Source organism: Protobothrops mucrosquamatus, unplaced genomic scaffold, assembly GCF_001527695.2.
Source record: "Protobothrops mucrosquamatus isolate PMUCROS unplaced genomic scaffold, P.Mucros_1.0 scaffold2735, whole genome shotgun sequence".
In the NCBI taxonomy this organism is placed as follows: Eukaryota; Metazoa; Chordata; class Lepidosauria; order Squamata; family Viperidae; genus Protobothrops; species Protobothrops mucrosquamatus.
Window position 1 is genome coordinate 106136 of NW_015388776.1, and position 19016 is coordinate 125151.

At 40.1% G+C, this 19016-nt stretch overlaps 1 protein-coding gene across 1 annotated transcript in view; it reads right to left on the reverse strand.

Annotated features, from left to right (window-relative positions):
* The window catches only part of LOC107296299 (ADAMTS-like protein 3), a 145184-nt gene that overhangs the window by 95520 nt on the left and 30648 nt on the right, over positions 1-19016 (reverse strand). Inside the window, exon 3 of the mRNA XM_015825646.1 lies at positions 13560-13679. Coding sequence (XP_015681132.1) covers positions 13560-13679 — 120 coding nt within the window. The remainder of the gene's footprint in view (positions 1-13559; positions 13680-19016) is intronic.

Genomic DNA, 19016 nt, shown 5'->3' on the forward strand with positions numbered 1-19016 from the left:
AACTAAGGAGAAACTTCCTGACAGTTAGAACAATTAACCAGTGGAACAACCTGCCTCCAGAAGCGGTGAATGCTCCAACACTGGAAGTTTTTAAGAAGAGACTGGACAGCCATTTGTCCAAAATGGTGTAGGGTTTCCTGCCTGAGCAGGGGGTTGGACTAGATGACCTCCAAGGTCCCTTCCAACTTTATTATTATTAAGAGAACTCATCTTTGGACTTAGAGAGGAGATAAACACATTTTCTCAATGGTGGTATACCCATTTTATGGGATATGCTCATCTCAGAAGTATATGTAGGTTAAAGCCATTTTGTTTCAGTATTGCATTTGGCTCCTGCTTCCCCAGTTTAATTTACTGGGGGCTTATAATGCTTATCTGGTTATTGATAAATCTGTTTAAGCTCTTTGCCCTGGGTTTCTGCATCTTGTCTTTTGAGTTTGCTGTACCCCAGCCAGAACCTAAGAGAAACGGGATGGCCTATAAAATATTGTAAAATAAATAAATAAATGAACCGTGCTCAGAGCCAAGGGCAAGATGCAAATACAGCTGAACTGACTGGAAACAGTGACTACAGTGTGATCAAATTTAATTTAGATGTAAGTGGAAAATTGCCAAAGAGGTAAAATGCTAAACTGATACCGTTGAAGGAAGAGCCGCAGTGAGGATCTGGGGTAATGTTTCAGAGAGATGGGGGGGAAGGCGGGAAAAAAAACCCACCTTGTGAATATTCACTTTTCAACACTGTAACTGCTGAGGGACTTAAATATTATAAAAAATATAAGGGAGAAGCAAAACATGTCATTGGATTACAAAGAACTATTTATTTGTTTGTTTTAATAACCAACCAAAAGAACCTCAAACAAAAAAAAGGGGGGGAATTATAAAGAGAGTCGTTTTGGTCTAGAGGTTAAGGCACCAGGCTAAAAACCAGGAGTCTGTGAGTTCTAGTCCCTCCTTAGGCATGGAAGCCAGAAGGATGACTTTGGGCCAATCAATCTCTCTCAGCTGAACTCACCTGACAGAGCTGCTGTGATGAAAATAGGAAGAGGAAGTATTATTAGGTATATTTGCTGCCTTGGAAGGAAGGAAGGAAGGAAGGAAGGAAGGAAGGAAGGAAGGAAGGAAGGAAGGAAGGAAGATAGAGGGAAGGAAGATAAGAAGGAAAGAGGGAAGGAAGGAAAGAGGGAAGGAAGGAAGGAAAGAGGGAAGGAAGGAAGGAAAGAAGGAAGGAAGGAAAGAGGGAAGGAAGGAAAGAGGGAAGGAAAGAAGGAAGGAAGGAAGGAAAGAGAGAAGGAAGGAAGGAAAGAGAGAAGGAAGGAAGGAAGGAAGGAGAGAAGGAAGGAAGGAAAGAGGGAAGGAAGGAAAGAGGGAAGGAAGGAAAGAGGGAAGGAAAGAAGGAAGGAAGAAAGGAAGGAAAGAGAGAAGGAAGGAAGGAAAGAGGGAAGGAAGGAAAGAGAAAAGGAAAGAAGGAAGGAAGGAAAGAGAGAAGGAAGGAAGGAAAGAGGGAAGGAAGGAAGGAAAGAGGGAAGGAAGGAAGGAAAGAAGGAAGGAAGGAAGAAAAGATGGAAGGAAGGAAGGAAGGAAGGAAGGAAGGAAGGAAGGCACAACCCAAATTATTTCTTAAAAACACACACATACACACACACACACACGGCTTCCTTCTAAGAAAGCGTGGGTGGGAGGGGAGGCAGGGAAAGACAGACCCCCTCATACACAGAGAAAAGACAAATGAACCCATGGCCAAAGCTTCTGAGAAAGATAAGTAATTGTACCTGTTGCAAAAATGACTTCACTGTCTACCGTATAAAATTCCAAATCCGTAAGCGATGTAGCACACAGATGCACCCCACCACACAGTAAGAAAAGACGGCCAGTGATATTTTGAACATTTCATCATCGCCGACTACGCAAGCAAAGTGTCAGTCCCGATCTTTTCTTCCCTTACAGTCCCACCACTTGAATACCAATCGTATTAAACTCTAGCTCCGAATCTATCCACAATATACCGCATTCCAGATGCCGTACCAGCTGGGAACGGACCCCTTAGGCCATCTTTGCATGATCCCTTCGTCACTTTTCAGTTTGGACCAGGCAGCCATCCAAAAATGTGTGGGAATGTGTTAAAAACAGATGTCAGGACTAATGGTGTCCTTTTTTTTTTTCTTCTCCAGAATGGTAAGAAATACAGAAAATGTTCAATACGTCGTTCAATACTTCTTTTTTAAAAGCCGTGTTGTCAAGAAAATATATGTTAATTTTTAATTGAATCATAACACGCTAAATTCTAGCCCCGTTGCTTGGTCCTGCAAGTTGGCGTCCCTCAACTTAGGCACAGATTTTTCAAATTAAGTCAACACCACCCTGGCATTTCTGATGTTTTCGGGGAGCTTGAAAAAAAGAGTTTTATGGCTTTCAACTTGTATTTTTAGCTGCCTTGCTGTTAACTGGAGAGACACTGGAGCTATCTATTTGGCAAAGATCAACGTGCTCCCCTGTTTCTTTGGCAGCTCTCACAGCCTTCTACTGTGTTTCATGGAAAAAAAGGAGGCCCAATGCATCCAATCATCTAAGGTGATGAATAACCTCAAATGTCAGCAGGTTCCAGCAAAGAGGCAGCAAAAAAAGGGGGGGCTTTAATGGAGTCTTAATCGTAACACACAGTTGCGTATTATCCTCTCAATGCTACAGTCAATGGGATTTCTACTCTTCATTCTAAGATATACACATGTGCTGAAAAACGGTCATCCTGTAAATCAAAAGATGAACAGGGGACTGGAGGCTAAAACATATGAGGAACGGTTGCTGGAATTGGGTATGTCTAGTTTAACGAAGAGAAGGACAAGGGGGGACATGATAGCAGTGTTCCAACATCTCAGGGGCTGCCCCAAAGAAGAGGGAGTCAAGCTATTCTCCAAAGCGCCTGAAGGCAGGACAAGAAGCAACGGATGGAAACTCGTCAAGGAGAGAAGCAGCCTAGAACTAAGGAGAAACTTCCTTACAGTTAGAACAATTAACCAGTGGAACAACTTGCCTCTAGAAGCGGTGAATGCTCCAACACTGGAGGTTTTTAAGAAGAAACTGGACAGCCATTTGTCCGAAATGGTATAGGGTTTCCTGCCTGAGCAGGGGGTTGGACTAGATGACCTCCAAGGTCCCTTCCAACTTTATCATCATTATTAGCATCATCTCTTTAAAGTAGCACATCTACTCTGAAGTTCAGAAGGAGGGGAAATGTTTAGGCCAGTGGTGGCGAACCTATGGCACGGGTGCCAGAGGCGGCACTCGGAGCCCTCTCTGTGGGCACACGTGCCGTTGCCCCAGCCTTGCCTCCCCCCACGACCCCCTCCTCTCCAGCAGCCCCCCTGAAGGAGAGTCGCCCTCGAGCGTGGCCCACATGGAGCAGCGCAGCCAAGGACATGGCAGCCAGGCAGCGTAGACAAGACTCTGTCCTCACACCCCATCATGCAGTTGATGCTGCAGGGCGCGGGCAAAGGGTGTGGCTGCCATAGTGCTGTTGGGCTGCCTGGGTGATCTGCCGTGGGCCCTGGAAGCGGTGAGTGGTCCTGTGGGCAGGCGGGGCAGGGGATGGGGGGGCAGAGCGGGGGCGGAGGCAGTTTTTGGGCACTCGATCTCTAAAAGGTTCACCATCACTGGTTTAGGCAATTGCTCTAGTCATTGGAAAACCCTGTGTCTAGGCTATCTGGGATGAGCCATTCGCATTCTAGAATAAAGGTTTAAAGACCTTTTTCTAATTTAAGCATGTGTCAGGTATGAAGTATTCAGCTTACGTGAATCTAATTTAAGAAAGGTATGTTTTAGTCTCAAGAGTCAAGAGATCGGCTCTAACCGATGAATTCAGAAAAAGATGTTCCAAGTGTTTTCAATTTTCTAAAATCCATGTGGCCTGTTTAAACATGGAATGACCTTACCGTGTGCTCGCCTGCAGCAAAAAGCAAATCAAATTAGAAAGCTAGAGAGAAAAAGGGGGTTTCAGCTTAATAATTTGTTACAAGAAATCCCACACTGTATTAATGCAATATTGGGGTCATTTGCCACGAGACTGACACTGTCACTTTAAAGGATGCCCTAAGCGTCTAATCAGATTCCAAAACTTAAGGATTGCCACATGCTCGCATTGTTATGCCCGTCCATCAATTAAATTTCTTTCGGTATTTTATTATTTCAAATGCTCTTGTGAAGGTGTGCTTCTGAAATATTTGTTTATTAAGTTTATTAAATTATTGAAATATGTTCACGGTCATCCAAGGTTCTAAGCATTTGCCTCAGAACTCTGCCAAATATAAACTAGCAGTCAGGAAGAAAGACAATGAGGAAAAAGACAGATAGAAGCAGAGATGCAGAAAGGTATAAAGGAAAGGAAAGGAAAGGAAAGGAAAGGAAAGGAAAGGAAAGGAAAGGAAAGGAAAGGAAAGGAAAGGAAAGGAAAGGAAAGGAAAGGAAAGGAAAGGAAAGGAAAGGAAAGGAAAGATATGTACCAAGAATGATTTCCAAAGACTTCTTCCTAGAATATAAGAAACACTTACATTCAGCTCTTAATTTAGTAGTATAATATAGTGTGCATTCCCCCCCAAAAAAGAAATTCCAAACAGCAGGTCAGTGTTAACAGTATTAATCTGTTTTTCCCTTCCTTCACTCCTGCTTCCATCAAGCAGTTCAAGCCACTGTTCATTCACAATTAATTCTGATGCCTGTTTAATTAAGTTTCTACAACATTAGGAAAGAACGCCAGCATAAAATCACCCAACGGATTCCACCACATTCCCAACTCAAAGAATGAATGGAAGAAGCCCTATTTAAACTTCATATCTTGTCTCCACTGAAAGGCCGATGTGGTGTATAACAAATGCCCTGTGTTATTCTCCACCGAACTCAGAACAGAAAATGTCATTATGGAATCAGTACAAGAATAAAGGAGGCTGGTGTTTTTTTTTTCTCTATGGCCACCAACATTTTCCTTTGCTAGTCAAAAAACAGAAATCGAAAATCAGTTCCTTGCCAGAAAGCGAAAATCAATTCCTTGTCGGACTAAGACTATTTCAGAAAAATTAGATAATGAATTTTATATCTTAAGATCTCTCTTTAGAGCCAAAATAAACTGTAACATCAGAAGCCTAGTTTTTCTGCAAAGGGGTTTTTTTTCCTTTTAATTCCACTAACTATGCAGGAAAAAAATGATTAAAAGTGACAGGGTTCTTACGTAATATTTGAAACGAGAACAGACTTAAAGCTGCTTTCACCCTTTATTCAGTAACTTCATTTGCTGTGGTTACAATAACGCATCTTCCCAAAAACTCCTGTACCCTACAGGGAACAGACACAAACTTTCAAACATGTAATGGACACCTGTTGAGGATCTCAGCGCCATCAGGGCTCTCTTGGTGCATGCCCTGAGGTTATTTGGGAACATGTGTCTGTCTTTCACTTTTTCAAGAAAAACCATAGTTATACGTGACCAAGATGGAGAAGCACGGGGGCTCACGAGATTAAAACACTGAGCTGCCAATCAGTAGGCTTGCGTTTGAGACCCGTTGCTGCTGGTGGTGGGGTGAGCTCCTGTCACAAGCTCCAGCTCCTGCTGATCCAGCAGTTTGAAAGCAGGCAGTAGATTAATGGGTACCACTTGGGTGGGCAACTTCATGGGGGCATGAAAGGGGCCCCCAACTGGGCATCCCCCGAGCAACGGTGAAATCACCAGCAAATTGTTCCACCGTGGAAGCACGTCAGTACTTCTGACACACACACAAAAATGACCAAGATAAATTGCTGCACAAAATTGTGAAGGGCCTCTGAAGTTGCCAGCCAGAGTTGATCTGCAGAGGAAGATTTGGTGGCCCATGTATTATTATGTATTATTGACATAATATCTTTTCCTGATCCATTTATTTTTTTTAATGGGTTGCATTTTTTTTAGAGTTTGGGACAGGTTTAAGAGCAGGATTTCGCATTGTGAGAATCGTAACGCCTTTCTCCAAAAAGAGCCCTGATTCGGCCCACGGTTGGGTCATATCCCTCAAGTTCACAACAGTGGTACAGTTAAAATCCAGGCATTTTTTGAAAAGCAGACAGTGGAAAGGAAAAAGATGGAGACTTGGCTCTCTGACCCCTCCCATCTAGACTTGTTACCTTCTAGGTCCTCTTCTCAAATCATCCAAGAGGCATCTTGAGTCATTCCTAGTATCTCCCATTCATAACTGGGAAGCGTGCCACCAAGCAGCCAATTTTGGCGGTGAAACCAGCTGTTTGTCAGCAGGAGAGACAAAATTCCTGCTGGCTCAGAACGCCATCTTGGGGATGGGTCAAGATGCTCCTGTTGTGAGGCACAACGCACAGAATACCTAAAGAAACCCAGCCATCTACTTTTCCTTCTATGCCAGCCTCCAATTTGCATGTGGTTCCAAAAGCCCAGATTTGAAACAAATTTGCCTGCTCCCAATGAAGCATTTTTCATGCTGGCGATGGCTGATTCTACTTGCACAGTTTACACTATAAACCGGTCCTGTTCTTAGCTAAGTGTGCAAGTAGATCCAGCCATCACCAACATGAGTGCTTTAGCTTCAAAACTTTTCTTTTGCTTCCATCACTCCTGTGTGGGCGAGTCACACTGCCCACAAGTGGTTAGCCAAGTAGGAAACTCACCTCACACATAAAGTTACTAAAAAAGTAAAAGAAAGAAAGAAAGAAAGAAAGAAAGAAAGAAAGGGAGGGAGGGAGGGAGGGAGGGGGGAGAGAGAGAGAGAGAAAAAAAAGGGAGGGAGGGAGAGAGAGAGAGGGAGAGAGAGAGAAAAAAAAAGAAAGAAAGAAAGAAAGGAAGGAAGGAAGGAAGGAAGGAAGGAAGGAAGGAAGGAAGGAAGGAAGGAAGGAAGGAAGGAAGGAAGGGGAGAGAGAGAAAGAAGGAAGGAAGGGAGGGAGGGTGAAAGAAAGAAAGAAAGAAAGAAAGAAAGAAAGAAAGAAAGAAAGAAAGAAAGAAAGAAAGAAAGAAAGAAAGAAAGAAAGAAAGAAAGAGCTCTGATTTTTCAAGAAAAACATCAGGGCTTGATTTATGTTACAGTGCCTATGACATAAGACTGACTTAGAAGCCCAGTTTTTTCTGGCCCTCGTATTCCACCAGCACTGCCAACAAATCAAAACCACATTGCAACCGATTAAAGAACTAATCTTTTCTATTCATCTGTCCATATCGTTTTTAACATTTTTGTCATAGTGTAAAGCAAATAAGTAGATTTTAAAACAAAACAAAAACAGCATTAGGAGACAGGAAGAGCCACTTAAAAATTACTTCCATTTATATTTACATACTCCAGATTAAGAATTGGGAAAAAAAAAAAAAACCCACAATCCTAACTTGAAAAGTAGCACATCCTTCCGTTGTCTAACAAAAATCCTACAAATGCATCTTTTTAAATTGCTTTGTATTCTTCTTAGTTCAAAGACAGGATATAAATCATCAACAAAAATGAGAATAAAACCAATAGTGCTTTTAAAGGCTTAATGTAAGCTGGATCCTCTCCATTGCTATCATCTTAAAATCAAAGATTTGCACAGGATGGCTATGTATATTTAACTGGAAATCAATTCCACAGTTTTAAATACTTACTGTACACAATATCACAGGCTAAAGTTGCAATTCTACACAAACCTATTTAGAAGTAAACTCAGTTGAGCACAATAATACATCTACATTCAATGAGAATAGATCTGCATAGACTAATACTTTCTGTTATTAAACATTTTACGTTGACTGTTAGTGGGTCTTTTGATGCAAACGGTTCATTTAGTGACCGAAGTTACAATGACACTGAAAAAAATGACTTATGACTGTTTTTCACAATTACAACTGTTGCAACACCTCCCACCCCCCACCTTTAGTGAAATGCTAAACTTCCAACACCTTTTTGATCCTTAAAGTTGCCCGATACTTTTCATCCAGTCTCTGTTGCTTAGGTCCTTTAAATTGAAAGGGTTGCAAAGATATGAGGGGGTTGTTGTTGTTGTTAGTTGTGAAGTCGTGCCAGACACATCGCGACCCCATGGACAACGTTCCTCCAGGCCTTCCTGTCCTCTACCATCTTCTGGAGTCCATTTAAGCTCGCACCTACTGCTTCAGTGACTCCATCCAGCCACCTCATTCTCCGTCGTCCCCTTCTTCTCTTGCCCTCAATCTTTCCCAGCATCAGGCTCTTCTCCAGTGAGTCCTTCCTTCTCATTAGGTGGCCAAAGTACTTGAGTTTCAACTTCAGGATCTGGCCTTCTAAGGAGCAGTCGGGGTTGATCTCCTCTAGGACTGACCGGTTTGATCGCCTTGCAGTCCAGGGGACTCGCAGGAGTCTTCTCCAGCACCATGGTTCAAAGGCCTCAATTCTTTGGCGCTCAGCCTTTCTTATGGTCCAACTTTCACAGTGATGCATTGCAACTGGGAAAACCATGGCCTTGACTATATGCACTTTTGTTGGTAGGGTGATTTCTCTGCTATATGAGGGGGTACAAAGTCCCAAATGGGGTGCCTTGATGCCATTGCAAGAAGGGATGGGAAAGCTTCAAAGACAAAGTGAATCAGAGTCAAGGAGCAGAAGAAAGCTAGATATGAAATGGGATTTCTCCCAAAAGCTGAAAGCTGACTTTGAAGAATTAAGGAGATAAGTCGTAAAGAAAAATGGGTCAGATGTGAAGGGTAGAAGAAAGATGCTGGAGATAAACTAATGAAAGCACGGTCAGTTGATTTTATTACTGAAAAACCGGAGAAAGTCCTGAGAAAAAAAAGAGACAAGGGAATGAAGGATGGATCCGAAAATGAAAGACGGAGAAAAGAGAACCGGGGAGAAACACTTCTTGGCCCAAACAGTAATACAGTTTTGATGTAATGCATTAAAAACTGTGGGAAGAACTCGGAGAATCCGTGCACCTTCCCCATTAAATGGGTGCTCCCCATCCAACTTTCCCATACAGATAATCAGAGCTGTCAACTGCCAGGAAACTGCTTATCTGCAGAGATAGGAAGAAAATAACACGAAGGACCAAACTTGGAAAATGAGTGAGCATTCTCACTTGTCTTGCTACAGGATCTTTCTCCACCCTACTCGGAACTTCTCATTCGTTGCTGTTTCTTTTCAAAAAGAAATAAATTGTACATTCATCCAGCCTTTCATCTTCCAAACTCTTTAGCGCCCAGAGCCAAAGTGACTAAGAATCAGGGACGATGGGAGCTGAAATCTAACACAGCTGGATGGTATCAAGCTGGGAGAGGCTGTCCCAGATCTTAGTTACGAAAAAAAACAACCAAGGAGATGACCATATTTGTCCCATAATCTTACTCATGTCCACTGTTGGTGGTCTATCATCTGGAATGATTTTATTACTTGGAAGCAGTTACCTTGAATGTTGGGGGAAAAAACAACAGTATGAAAGTAATCCAGAACTACTAATATTTGGTGGAAAAAATAACTGGTGTTTTTTTTTTCTTGAGCAACTTAGAAAGACAGAAGCAAAAATAAAAAATATGATGTTTCAAGGAAAGGCAATGCCCATTACTTATAGCAAAGTGTAGATAATCTCTTAAACTGTCCACTAGCCAACTAAACATACTGTATGGATAGTCCTTAGGATTATCCACGATAAGCAGGAAGATTATTTTGGGTTCAATCAGGGCTAAGCATTTTGTCTAAGTGACAAAATGCTCAAATACCACACGGGGAAATCTATTTGGGGACAATTTCAACTACAGCGATTTGTCAGAATTTTAGCCACTATTGTATTTTATGTTGTTTAATATGTATAAATTCCAGTAATTGTGTGTAAATGATGGAGCATGGTTTTTGGGTGCCAAATACAAACTGGTCCAAAATGAACGAAGTAAGCTTTCAAGCCAAGAACTGAAACACATTTCTTAGTAAATATTCAAGCATAGCTAGCACACTCTATGAATAATAGTACTTTAATAAAATTAGAAATATATTAACCGCTATAGTGCAAGTATGAAACAGGGACTGTAGAGATACTTCGGGAGCAAATCAATGTCCTTTTTTTCTCCCGGCTATTGAATAATATATGGATATGTGGAATTGCAAGGTTTTTCATCTGCTATACCTACAAGGTTGCATTTAAAGAGCTTCATACAGCTGAATATAATGAACTATGAGTGCAGAATATGAATCCACACACAGCATTGCTGCAGTAGAACAGGCTTCGGGTTGTTCCTATTAATATTTTACTTGTCTCTATTTCAAACTAACAGTGAGTCTTTTAAGATACATGTTTGGGAAAAAAAAACATGTAAGCAGCAGTGACATTCGTTTTAAACTGGCTTAAATGCCAGCTCAGCAGCGAATAACCAGATTACATAGATAGAAGTAGTCCTTCGTTCTATCTTCAGAGAAAAATCGTGGTTTGGGATAACATAACTTAATATCGTAGCAGGAAAGAAACAAATATTTGTGTTGCAAAGATAGAAAGCAGCAACCGAAAGCTGGAGAAACCATGTGGGCAGCCAAGGGTAAAGATGAACCCTAAGATCTTCCTTCACTGCAAATCGTGTTTGTTTATTTATTTATTTTGCTTAATTTTATTTTCTCAAGCACCAAGTTTCTCTGGGATAAGGTCACTGGCAAAGTTCACACAACGCCCTACATTTTCACTAAATCAAACCTGACACATTGAAATAAGCCAGTGGAATCCTGAAAAGGTTTTAAGTCCCAGTGATTTTCAGGAGCTCTCCTCTGAATATAAATCAAGGCTTGATTCATACATCAGTCTAACCCACAACTCTGATTTCATTTTGGCCACACACACGCACATACACACAAAGCAATAAGAAATCTTCTCACCTCTTTTACAGATAAGCTACTGGCTACAATTCAAGGTGTTGGCTGCCCCCTTCAAATAATAATAATAATAATAATAATAATAATAATAATAATAATAATAATAATAATAATAATAATAATAATAATAATAATAATAATAATAATAATAATAATAATAATAATAATAATAAAGTTGGAAGGGACCTTGGAGGTCATCGAGTCCAACCCCCTGCTCAGGCAGGAAACCTATACCATTTTGGACAAATGGCTGTCCAGTCTCTTCTTAAAAACTTCCAGTGTTGGAGCACTCACGGCTTCTGGAGGCAAGGAGTTCCACTAGTTAATTGTTCTCACTGTCCAGAAATTCCTCCTTAGTTCTAGGTTGCTTCTCTCCTAGATTAGTTTCCATCCGTTGCTTCTTGTCCTGCTTTCAGGCGCTTTGGAGAACAGCTTGACTCCCTCTTCTTTGGGGCAGCCCCTGAGATATTGGAACACTGCTATCATGTCCCCCTTCGTCCTTCTCTTCGTTAAACCTTCAAGGTTTGGGGCTGGTTGACCTATGGGACCATCTCTGCTCAGACTCTCCTCTTCCTCCCTGGTGATCAGAAGAGGCATGCCCCAAGAGCCATCTGCTAAGATGGGTTGGCTGGTGGAACCAAGGAGGACCTGGGATTTCACGTTGGCATTGAACGGTTGCATCTGAAGGGTGGATTCAAATCTCAACTGACTGGTAGCAAACTAAGACCGGTCCACAGGAAATACCACAGAGAGATGGTGATAGATAGCGGCCTTGACCACTTCTGAAAATTATAATCCTCTGACAGAAGAGAATATTTGTAACTAACCTTGAACTTTGGAGACCTTGGTGCTCTCTGAACCTGGATGTTTTCTTACAGATGTTTCATCACCCAACCAGGTCACATCATTGGTGCACTTGCATGAAACATCTGTCAGGAAACCACCAAGCTCAGAGAGCACCAAAGACCCCACAACTGTAATCTAACATGGCCATCGTTCTCACATATCAAACTATGTCTGAGGGAAAGAATAGCTGCCATGAACAGAGTTTATCTGGAGCCAGGCTGGCTGGGCAGGGGGGAAAGGAAACTATTTACCATTTAACAGATTGGGGGGGGAGGGCTTTACATCTCTGCATTACTCACACTGTGCTACCTCTGTGCTTTAAGTGTCCATGTACAATTCCCATCAATTTCATGCAGAGATCAACGTGTTTGGGGGAGGCCTCGTGTTACAAACGAATGTCCAAAGCCTGTGACACACTTCCCAGGTTAGCTTTAGAACATTTGCCAAGATTAACAGGGGCTCTTATGTGCTATTTTCTTTGCCATTATATCTCTACTCCACATTTAGCGCAATTATCTCTAGCTTCTGGAATACGCATTGCCGGTCTAATTAGAAGAAACATGGTTTGTTATTTTCCAGAGTCCCTGCTTTATCCATTACTAACTCCCTTTGTAATTTCACTGTTTAATAAAGTTCGTGGCGCACAAAATAACCCAGCCCTGCAAAAAAAAAAAAAAAAAAATCAAATAAACATGGAAAGTGATGCATTCCATGGCTAACACATTATGGAGTGTTAGCTGTATTTAGGGATTTCTCTAAGATGGTTTTGTGAATATTACAAATGTTCCATTTTTTAAAAATACAATATGAGAGTTGGTTTGCACGTTTCGATCGCTTGCATGTCACTATGTCTTCTGGAAGGCGATTATAAGAAATCCTTTTGTTAAGTATTTGGTTGACTACCAAAGACAATTTGATCTTCATTTCAAAGGAAACCAATATAATTTCCACTTCCTGAATTAACATGTGTTTGAGAAAACAGTTATTCTTGCCATTCTCTACAATTGGGGGTGAATTTTTGGGGCTTTTAAAAACTTCCCAAATTGTGCCTAAAACACATTATGTTACTGACTTCATCGTCAAAGTATGCAGATCTTTGACTTAACCACAAACGCTCGCAGATCAATGTGGAAATGGAATGGAATGGACTTATGAATGAACACAGGCAAAACTAATCTGAGTCATCTCTCAATAAAAGGACATTTTTATGCCGTAGTTAACACAGAATACAATTCAGTGACATACACAAGTGCATGAGGTTTATGAGCACACACGTTCTCATTTTTCAGTGGGACACGAAAAGGAGAATATCTAACATCTGTTCCCTTCTTTTCTATCTTTGCACCATTTCTTTTCGTAAATTAGATGGCTCAAAGATTAGATTACAATAAAATAGAGCTGGAAGGGACCTTGGAGGTTTTCTAGTCCAGCCCCCTGCTCAAGCAGGAGAACCTATACTATCTCAGACAAGTGGCTGTCTGGTCTCTTCTTAAAAATCTCCAGTGATGGAGCGCCCACGATTTCTGAAGGAAGTTGTTCCACTAGTTAATTGTCCTCACTGTCGGGAATTTTTTCCTTAATTCCAGGTTGTTTCTCTCTTTGATCAGTTTCCAACCATTGTTTCTTGTCCTGCCCTCCGGTGCTTTGGTGAATAATGTGACACCCTGTTCTTTGTGGCAGCCCCTCAAATACTGGAATACTGCTATCATGTCTCCCCTATTTCTTCTTTTCTTTAGACTAGCCAAACCCAAGTCCTGCAGCCGTTCATATGGATTATGTTCCAGGTTCATATATGAACCAGCCCATCACACCAACAAGCAGAGACGTTCCCAACATTGAATAAAAGGATCACCCTCATTTCATATGCAGCAGACTAACCTGATCATCAAAGTGGTAAGTAAGGAACTGCTCTCCTGTGGTGTCTTCTAAAAAACTTCCTTGTGGAGAAAGTACAAATTCGGGCAAGAAATAAGCATCTTGCAACTGTTCTGCTGTTGTCTGGAAAAGAACACAAGACCATCTGTTACAGATTCAAAAGAAAGAAGACAAATACAGTACATTTCTCAGTGGCAACACTCTGCCCACAGTCTAGAGTTCAATCTTGATGGGGCTCATGGTTGATTTAGCCTTCCATCGTCCTGAGGTCAATAAAAATGAGGACCCAGATTGTTGGGGGCAATGTGGAAATAATGCTGATATTAGAAACCAGGGGTCTTCAAACTTGACCCTTTTATGACTTGTGGACTTCAACTCCCAGAATTCCTCAGCCAGGCACACTGGCTGAGGAATTCTGGGAGCTGAAGTCCACAAGTCATAAAAGGGCCAAGTCTGAAGACCCCTGTTATAAACCATTCAGAGAGTGCTATAAAAGTGCTAAGGGGTGGGTATATAAGCCTAAATGCTATCACTATTGCTATGAAACTAGGAAATAAATTACATATTTTCTCCTTTACCAAATACATACACTGGGTCAGTGCAGACCATAACACATACCTCATTTTTAACTGAAAACTAGCCACGGAAATAAACACTTCTCTGTAAGCTCTTCTCTTTTCTTTCAAAAGTTGGCTAATGTGCCGCTTTGGATTTGGCTTAATAAATTGTGTAAACCTGATTTCTGTGGCGCGTAGACCATAGTTTATGACTGAGCACGATTTGAGAACCAGACAACTGGGTTTATTCACGGTTTACAACATCAAGATTTAGTGTGCCGTAGCATACAAGCCTAGTCATTTAAACACTTGGTTGGCCTCATCACTGACCAGGATTGAGGCAGATTAAACCCTAGATGTGATTACCACAATTCTTCACTTCATTGTGGGGAAGGTTTTAGTTAATTTAAGAGGGACAGCCATGGACTCCTGTTGCCACTGGACAACAATTGGAGCAGGTGGGTTGCCATCTGCATTTAGAAAGGGAACAATCAATGGGGAAGCCAGATTCCAAACTGCGTCCCTTTTTAAATTGCAATTTTATACAGTCATCATAATAAAACTAAGTGCTAAAATATAGTCAATAGTTTTTCACCTGAGAAATGAATTTGATGTTGAATCTTACAACAGCTGCAAGATTATTGGTAGCCCAATTTTGGAAGAAGGACTCTTTGCCCACTATAGAAGAATGGACGCTTAAAGTGTCAAATTTAGCAGAAATGGCTAAAATTTCTGCTTATTTGAAGGATGAATCACAAGAAAGATACATCTCGGTCTGGAGAAGATGGATAGATTATATTCAGAATAAATATGGGACTAAAAAGTTTCATTTGGGTTATGAGTAAACTCTAGAGTATTGTTATTATTAATAGTTTATTTTAATGGAATTTTTGTTAGTTTTAATTATATGATATTATTTTTAATATTAGTATTGTATTGTTTAATATTTAGGTTATTAATATGTTTATTATTGTGTTTAACTTTAATTTGTTTAAATTTGTGTTAAAGGGGAGTTAAAGTGCATTATGGATTTGGTTATTTTAATAGTTGGTTAATGCTAGATAGATTTTGATTATTATATTTGTAGCCCTGTGTTCAGCTCTGGGAAGTGGGTGAGGGTGAGGGTGGGGTTTTGGGGTGGGTATGGGGGTTTATACTGTAATCTTTATAAAACTTTTAATTAAAAAAATAGTTTTTCACCTGTATAGGCATTCGTATACCATTCTGATGCTTATTTTTCTTGACTGCACCATTATATTACGTCATTACTATGCTTGCTGTTGCTTAATGAAGTACAGTCTCCAGAAAGCTTTTTCCCATTGAGTGGAAGCCATTTATATTCCATTGAAGCCAATGTGACAGATGTTTTATTACCTTTGGTTTGTATTCCACTATAGCAATCTGAATTACAGCCAGGAGCGTGGAAAAATTCAACCCAAGAGGTTAGCTGTTAGAATGGAAACACTTCTGCAATCTTTACCAGCTTGACTATTAAGCACCCAATAAATTTTGGGAAGAGAGATGGGGGAAAAAAGCAAGCAGATTCAATTTTATAGTAAGAGCAACCTAGTAAACGCTATTAAGAATAGAATAACATTTAAGGCAAACGCAAGTATACAGCATCCAAAAAAATTCAAGTATATAAATTTTGTCTGAACACAAAACTTTCCTTTCCGATATAGAACACATTCAAACATGGGAAAGATGTCTACAACTTGGAATAAAAACTGCCCCTGGGGGGAGGGAAGGGGGAGGGAAATGGTATTTTATTTTCATCTCAATATACCAGATCATATCAGACAGCAGTCAACTCCCTGTACAGCATTATGAAAAACTACGGTATTCTCAACGCCTAAAAAAAAAATAATTTGCAAGGATATTTTACATCTTGCTTAAAACGATGGAACAATATCAACCTTCTGTCGAGGCGAATCAGAAGAACCCATGTAACATACTTTAAGATGTCGATGCCTGTTGTGCAGTCATTCTAAAGTTGAAGAAGGCTGAAGCATATTGTTCATTTTAACGGTTTCTCATTTCTGTACCAGTCTTCCATTAACAAAAATGTGGAAAGGGGCTTTCTTGCAAAAAAAAAAATGCTTTTAAGAAACATTTAAAATGAGAATGAAAACAGACTACAGGTAGTCCTCGAGTTGCAACAGTTCATTTAGTGACCGTTCAAAGTAACAATGGCACTGAAAAAAGTGACTTATGACCAGGTTGGTAAAATGAGGACCCAGATTGTTGGGATGAATATGCTGACTCTCTAAACCACTTAGAGAGGGCTGTGAAGCACTGTGAAGTGGTATATAAGTCTAAGGACTATTGCTATTGCCCTTCCTTCCTTCCTTCCTTCCTTCCCATAACTCTGCCAACTGTGAGCAGTTTGATTCTCACTGGCTCAAGGTTGACTCAGCTTTCCAACCGATACCCAGCAACTTTTGCAAAGCAGAGAATTCTGTCACTGTAAAACTTGCTTTGTAATTAATACAGTCAAAGTAAATGCCAACTCCTAAAATTCATTAGCTAACACCTTTCTTGTCCATCAATCCAAATATTTTCGTGTTCCGGCACTGTTCAAAACACGTGTGCAAAATTCCGTTTACCTACATACAAATGTATCATTTATAAACGTAAAAACAGATTTGTTTTTCTTTTCCTGATCTCAGAAAGTAGCTAACAGAATCTGTCATGGGCATCCAGTAATTTGGATTTTCTTTTTCTTATTCCCCTCTCCCATCACAATAAAAGAATCAACCTTCTTCTTAAAATGTTGCTTCTATCTTCTCTCTAAAATTTCTGGCAAAAAAACACAAATCAGAAAAATATCAGGGGCCTTACGTGTAAAATGGACTTAATGTTCCCTGCAAGGATTTCCATGGAGCGTATAAGAATAAGAAAAAAAAAAATAGACAAAGATGGGTATTAGTGTCTACAGTGGGAGCTGGGGAGGACAGTCAGTTAGAAGGAAAGATGACTAATACCCCTGATGAAAGACAAAAACCACAGAGAAGCAACCAGATGAGTTATCCTGAGCCCTTTTTATCCTTTGCTAGTGACCCAAACAGCCAGAGCAGAAAGCAAAAACTGAAATCCACTGATGTAATTCCACAAGGAACAATATACGCTCAATTTATCTTTGAGGAATGGACTGTCACAGTAAAGAGAAATAAAATATAAATAAGATGAAGATCATATAATGGAAAGATGCAACCAGAATTTAGACTTATGGGCTACTGAACAAACAATATTTGAGAAATTGTACAGTCAAATCTAAATTGTGTAGAGTAAATATGGAATATATAGAATATACAGAACATATAGAATACATAGAGAATGGGGAATGGGGAATAGAATAGAAGAATAGAATAGAATAGAATAGAATAGAATAGAATAGAATAGAATAGAATAGAATAGAATAGAATAGAATAGAATATTTTGCCAGGTGTGGTTAGATACATAAGGAATTTGTCTCTAGTACAGAAACAGCTGGACTCTTGATGTATGTGGACACATCCATGCTGGTTTCTTGCATTAACATAGCAGAAGTTAATCATGGATTTTTAAAAATCAAATTAACAAATTGCTGCCTTTTCTGATGCCCAGCTCCTATGTCTACTAGTGGACTCTAGTTTAAAATTATTTAAGATTCGATTCTCTAGTGAAAATTTCAGGAAACCTGAAAGATAGGTTGGTTAGTTGAATGCTGCAAACTCTGAGCTCTACTCTAATTCTCAGATCTTTGCAATGTTTTCCATCTGTATTTTACAAGGCTCCAGGCAAACCATTCATATCAGCATCAGCCTTGGAACCCTGCCCAAATTATAATTGTGATAGGTATTCTGCACCCTGATATGTAAGAATCTAGCCAGGGTGTAGAAAATACTTACCGAAAATATAGAAAAAAATATTCTTAAATTGATGGACCCATCCTACCTTTAAAAAAAAAAGCCTGCAGAATATTTCAGAATTAATAAAATCATGCAACTGAAAGGGACTGACCAATGGGCTCTTGGTTATTTAAAGACTTATTTATTAGGGGCCCTTGATGATGTTACCTAGCTGGGTAATGAAACGTCTGCAAGAAAATAACCAAGGACCCCTCTTTTCAACCCTCAACTACAAATATTCTCCTTTATCGCCATTTGTTTATTAACTTGTCGAAAGAGCAAGTAGATATTTATAAACCAGGTAATGGAAAAGAAATCTTCCACTTAGGAAAAATAGTTTATTACAGGATTAGACGGCTGGAGCATGGTACCTTTAGATAAAAACAACTTTGGTAGAATATAAATGGATTTAAGCAGGAATGCCAATCTTTGGTGAATTACTTGAATAATAATCCTTCTTTCTGGCAACACAAACTTGCCTTAAGTAGCAATCCACTTCCTTTAGCATGGGATAAAAGTATAGACAGGGTTTAGACTAGCTGGTGTAAGAGATTATTTTAAAAGTCAACTTTGTAGCCGGTTGTCTTTTATGTTTTAACTTGGATAAACATTTTAAAATCTGAACCAGAGATAAAAGGCTTTTCTGTGTCACAGTTGTACTGCGATTTAAATGATACAGACCCCATACCCGTTGCATTTAAGGCAAGGGCTGTGATTCTTATTTAAGTACAAAGAGCATTCGGTTAGAAACTGGGAGAGCGTGAATTCTAGTCCTACTTTAGGCATGAAAACCAGCTGGGTGACTTTGGGCCAGTCCCTCTTCTCAGCCCAACCCACCTGACAGGACTGTTGTGGGGAAAATAGGAGGAAGAGGGAATATTAGATATGTTCACCATCTTGAGTTATTTCTAAACATAATAAAGAAGGGCTGCCAAAAAGGCCAACACAGTGCTAGGCTGCATTAACAGAGGGATAGAATCAAGATCACGTGAAGTGTTAATATCACTTTACAA